We start from the raw sequence: 6,000 nt of genomic DNA on the forward strand, positions 1-6,000 counted from the left end.
CTCTTAACTGCGCTTGGTAGTTCTACAGTCACTGGTGACCCGGACTACGAACGCGACTTTTAATGGATAAAACCCAGACTCCAGACGACCTCGACACCGGTCCTACTATCTCTGCAACCGGTCAGGTACCTTCTACAGGTGTTGTAGGGCCCACAACTACCATTACGCTACAACAGCTATGACTTCCCGATCCTACGTTATGGTTCATACAAGCTAATAACAAGTTCCGCAGTCATCGCGTCACGTCGCAGTTTCGCAAATATGAACTCCTACTTGAAGCTTTGCTGCTACAGGCCATGGCCGAGATACTTGACATCCTCATCCAGCCACATCACGAGACGCCATATAGGACAATCAAAGAGGCCCTCATTCGCCGTCTCGTCCCGCCTGCGCATAGGCGTATTTTAAAGCTCCTGAACAACGAAGAGCTCAGTGACCAACGTCCAACTCATTTTCTAGGTGACCTGCAACACCTCATTAGTGACCATCTAGACGCCTTGGAAACGGCCCTATTACGTGAGTTGTTTCTACAACGCGTCTTCCACTCAACGTACGCATGTCTCTCGTCACAGCTAAGCATAATCCCTTGTCATAACTCGCCGAACTGGCCGATCATATGATGGACGCCACTCCAGCCGTCACAAGTACTGTCTGTAGCTATGCACTTGCAGAAGTGGATTCCCTTCAAAAACTCGCCTCAGTTGCGTAGTTGCTATGGTGTTGGGCTGCTAAGCAAGAGGTCGCGTTATCGAATCCCGGCCACTGTGGCCGCATTTCGATGGGGGCGAAAACACCCGTGTACTTAGATTTAGGTGTATCTCAAAGACCCCCAGGTGTTCCGAATTTGCGGATCGCCCACTGCGGCGTGCCTCATAATCAGATCACGGCTTTGGCATGTAAAATTCCATAATCTAATTTTAATTTTTTCCCTTCAGGAAACAGTAAAAGAGCTCACATCTCAAGTCGCCGACTTGCATCAAAAAATGCGCAACACTCGTAATTTAAATCACTGACCCTATCCAACTCATCAGCCTTTCGCGCCCTCTTCTATGCAACAACCGCTCCAAAAACTTGAGCACTGTTTTTCATCGCTGGTCCTGTGCTACTATCACCGACGTCTTCGGGCCGTGGCTTGTCGATGTGTGTTACCTTGTTCGAGGCATGCGGCAAACACTCAGGCCTGTCGTCAAGCCGCCTTTTCCATGTAACCGACCGAACCACAGGGCTGCGTTTGTTGGCAGACACTGGTGCGTAAGTCAGCATAATTACTACGTCCAAAGATGACCACCGTGTCCGCGCAAAGTGAACCCCCTACAAGCTATCAACTCTTCCGTCATCGCATCTTACGCACAGACGTCCCTTACCCTCGATCTTGGTCTTAAGAGAAGGTTGCCATGGCTATTTTGGATAGATATTTTGGATTTTGGATTGATCGGGCCCTACATTGTTCGGAAACAGACCTAACCGGTTAACCATCGTGTCACTCCAGTTGTTCCGCCTTTGGACGGCCGCTGTCGTGCCACAGAGGTTGTACATATTTCGCATTTAAAGCCTTTCATACGGCGTTTGCCGTCATAACCAGCGGCCCGGTTGGCCGCTTCCACGTACGGGTGGAATTGTGTAAGCATTATATTACTCATTCATCTTCTTCATCTGTATATATTCACCATCATGGCCAGCGTCATCGTCTTCAGCGCGTGACCTGCTAAATAAACCGCCGAGGTTTAACAGCTGCCTCACAATATATTTTATGTATCGATGTATTGATGTATGATAAGAGAAGAGTTCACAAACTTTCTGCAGCCAAATACGATACGGGCAGGGCTTCTTGTCAAGCCGCTAATAAAAGGGATTTTTTGCTCCTGTCCGAGCATTTGTACTTTCAAAGATGAATGCGAAAATAAAGGAATCGAATGGAACTGAGACGGAAAGAGAAATAACGGAGTATTTAATATAATAACGGCTCGAAGAACGCCCTCGCTTGCTTTATAAGAAAGACATTGTGCGCTTGCACGAAAAGACTCGATTTTTTATGTATACGTATCTGTGTACGCGTGTCTATTTAGGGCAGGGTGTAAAAGGAGGGAGTTATTCAAATAAACAGTCTGCAGTCGACGCTTGTTCTACGCTATTTGTTTCTCGCTGTGTTCTTGTTTTAGTCGCGCTCTATTGGCTTATATCTAAAGGGTGAACCAACTAGCCTTCATCGGGATGTTAGAATAGTGGAGTCACTCCAGTCGGCGTAGTAATGCCCCCGCCCCCTACGTCACACATGTGGTGTGGTGCAACGAGCATTCGGTAGGCGAAGCCCTTCTAAAAGCAGCGGCAACTGCCGGCAGCGCCTCGTGGTTTGTGCCAAGAGAAAGAAGACGGGCTCCTTTGCGCGAGCGCTTTATAATTTCTTTCTCTAATGCTATACCATCGGGCGGCTGTGTGGCATTAAGCGGCCCAGCCGATCGAACGAGTGGTTCGAGTCACGCGCTCCTTTCTTTTCGCGTGAATGAACGAAGAAGCAGCTGGTAACTGCGAAAGCAGCTCGTATCATATCAAAGCCACATCACGCCAGAGGGCGCGTCCGGAGGCCACCGTGTCGGCCGGTTGAGCGCAGATAACCATGCGCGCGACGCACCTCTCGTCAACGCCAGCTACCCCTACGCAAATGAGCTAGCGCAATGGAGATTATCCTCCAATCGCGTAGCTCGGCGGCGACAGCAAGCTCTTTGGCCATTTTAAGGCCCTTGGCCGCGTGCTAGAGGCGTGCCGCTGGTCTGTTCGCTCCTCTCATTCGTTGCTTGCACGTGCTTGTGCATCGATCCACGCAGCTCGTCTCGCTCAATGCCGCCTGGCGGTGAAACTATAACATCGAAGCATGCACCGGAGCGGCACTAGTCTAAACTCGCGTGGATATTTTTTTTAACATTCACTTAAGGTAATTTGTAACTATTTTTATTTAGCCACCTGGATACAGTGCACTAGAATAAGGGAGAGTGTGTGCAGGGAGCGCTTGCCGCTGAAGCGATTCGTGCGGAAAGCGAAACAGCGTTGTAGGAGCATGGGGTATACAGAACTGACGGCGCACTGCGCGTTAAAATATTGTAATCGTCGTCCGTCGCAGGTAAATAGAGATGCAAACGCTCGGCTCATGTGAAGATGCATGCCCTGAATCTACGTTCGCATAAGGGACGAACTAGTGTATGTGCACTTATCCATAGGGCATCTCAACGGGGGCCCATATTTCACGCGTTAGTTAAGAAATCTGAGAGCGATGGCTTAGGATACATTTTTGCCTCGCTACCACGTAGGCAGAAATTACCCGAAGGCGCAAGAAAGAAAACTCATTGATAAATTGGTTTAATATGCGCAAGCAACACTCGAGCCGGAAGGAGTATCGTAGTGAAGGATTTCGGCTTTTTTTGAACCACCTCCAATTCAAAGTGCGCATTTTCTTCTTTTCTTTTTCTCTTTCATTTGCAGTTGCCTCTTTTGCAGGACGTGTGCACGCAGATCATTAGAAAGGCGCCAGGGCAGACATAATGCGAATTAGTACTTAGAAGAACGTCCGCTGCTTGTGCACGGCTCAGAATGGTTGCCTTTGACGACGCGACCTTACAGATGCGCTGTGTGTGTGACTTCAGGTACGTCGTGCCCTGTAAGCAAAACCTCTCTTTCACAGACAAATTGTTCAGACTTGCACATTGTGAGCTTGCAGTATAAAATCCATTGTTTGGACGGTACGCTGTGACAGCGATAGTATACGTAAGGCACAAGCAGAGAGCGAAGGCCATGCACACGTGGCCTCAAATCACTCTGGTTAGGCTGCGTCACTTTGCACTGGCCTACCAGGTGGACAGTATTTGTTTTCACAGTCATTGCGGCTGTTTTGTTACGTTGAATGCCTTTTAGAATCAGTACCCCACCGTAGAATTCTTCGATGGCTCCCGAAGCTGCGGCGTCTTCATGGATAAATAGCAGGGCGTGTTTGGTAGGCGTGTCCGGGAGTTTGGTACGCTATCAGGGCAGCAACTACGGCTTTCTTTGCGAAATGCTTATCACCTTTCCAGTCAACAACGTATAAGTAATGTCGTACGATGCAATAAGCTCGAAACGACACTCTAAGACAGAGCGACTCTCATCGTGTCAATCCCCCTTGCGATGCAGGTTTTGTTCCCAGACGTTCCTTCTTTCTTCATCCTTCGGCAGTGCTAAGGCGGAAGCTTGCTCTCCTCTGGCCCACTTGTAGCCTGTATCACCCCCTGACCGGCGCAATGACGTTTGCGTTATCGATTGGGCATTGTATTTTACTTAGGAACAGTGCAGCATCACCACCCCCAAGCAAAAAAAAAAAGAAGAAATTTCACGAAATCCATCTTGAATTATATACTGAGCAAGCATGCTTTAATTCAAGAATCATAGTCAGCCTGTACACGAGACATCGCGGTTTGCTAGAAGTTATCAGCTTTGCAACAATGGCGAGAAATTAATTTACAAATTCTGCAGCGAAATGCTCTGCAGCACTGTTTCCACAAAGTTGAAAAATGTAGTGTGAAGGGCATAGTCAATGCAACAGCAATGCATCTTACGGTACATATTTAGTCTACTTGTCGAGACTGCTGCTAACAAGGGCGCTAGTAAAAGAAAATGTTTTCTGCACCGGCTGACCTCTACTGTGTAGGTACAGCGTACCTCCTAAAAACACTGAACATTCAAATAATCAGAACGGTGACTAGCATCTCGTCTCGAGTCTGCCGTTTTTATTAATCTAGGACAGTCATCACAGAAACCCGCGGAATAGCCAGTGAGACTAAAGGTGGCAGCGCTGGAGAATAGTAAGGCGAGAGACGCAGCGCTGCGGTGTTGATTGTGGCCCTGCGGCAATGAATGGGCCGTCGTGATGCGCATCGAAACCGTTCGTCCTAATGTGCAATGGTATTCCCAAAGCGCTCCTTTGGCTCACCAGCTGAACAGGCCTGCGTAGATGACGTAGAAGAAGGAGCAGGCCGAAGCAGCCAATGACGCCGGGAAGTTCACCAGGCACCACTGCAGCGCGTTCACCTGCTCGTCGGCGTCCGAGCTGAGACCGCAGAAGAGCAAGCCCATTTAGTTGGCACAGGATGAAATGAGCAGGTACACTAGCTTTATTCGACAACGCGTTTAATTATCCTGTCGATTTTGGTCCCGTACTCAACCAAATTTTCCTAAAAATTTACATTAAAAAGAATTTTTCCACAACTGACTACAGCATGACTTCTATACCAGAAAACCGCATGCGTTAACAGATCGTAGTCTCGATATCCAGAAAGAATGTAAGTAAAGAGCAAGCAGTTTCTGGCTGCCACATTCCCAGGCTGCCATGAGTTGAATTGTAATCTCAACTAGCAGCAGAAGCCACATCCAAATAGCAACGTAACAAATATAGTGTCCCACGTACAGTCCTTTGATAAAAATGTCGCAGTTTTGCTCGAAAGACGAAACATCGATAGCGATAGCAAATTAGTAGACAGCTTATGAAGTAAGGATAGTAGATTTATCGGCTGTATAATCTTGTAAACATTGCTTACTAACTAAATTAACAAGCATGCTGTCACGCACGCACAAGTAAACATGAACACATCTTACTCGATGACCGCGCACTCTAGCTGTCATAACGCTGGAGTGAGGAAACGTGGCATCGGGAGCGAGCGAATTAACCATCGTGCTGCCTTGCTTCAACGCGAACTAACTGCCAATAACACAGCTCACACTAAGAACACAAGCTATGCGCACTGGGCACACTCAGTCCCCCCATGGCAGATCGCTTTCAATATAGGCGGCGCGCCACATGCATCCGCCGCCGGAGTAGGGCGACCCCCCCCCCCTTCCAATGCGTTGTGCGCGACGGAATACGGTGCAATTACTCCCCGCTTTCCTCCCTCGTGGGCGCGAGATTGAGCCACCATCGCCGGCTCACCTTCCCACGCTTTCATTCGCAGATAAAGCATACGGAGCAAAGCGATGATGTGA

General features: G+C 48.5%; 1 protein-coding gene across 1 annotated transcript in view; it reads right to left on the minus strand.

Annotated features, from left to right (window-relative positions):
* LOC142575001 (uncharacterized) overlaps positions 1 to 5,097 on the minus strand; it is a 31,896-nt gene extending 26,799 nt beyond the window's left edge. The window contains exon 1 of the mRNA XM_075683978.1: positions 4,955 to 5,097. Within this exon, the coding sequence (XP_075540093.1) occupies positions 4,955 to 5,097 (143 nt within the window). The remainder of the gene's footprint in view (positions 1 to 4,954) is intronic.
* Positions 5,098 to 6,000: the final 903 nt, after the last annotated feature.

This window comes from Dermacentor variabilis, chromosome 3, assembly GCF_050947875.1.
Source record: "Dermacentor variabilis isolate Ectoservices chromosome 3, ASM5094787v1, whole genome shotgun sequence".
Taxonomy (NCBI): domain Eukaryota; kingdom Metazoa; phylum Arthropoda; class Arachnida; order Ixodida; family Ixodidae; genus Dermacentor; species Dermacentor variabilis.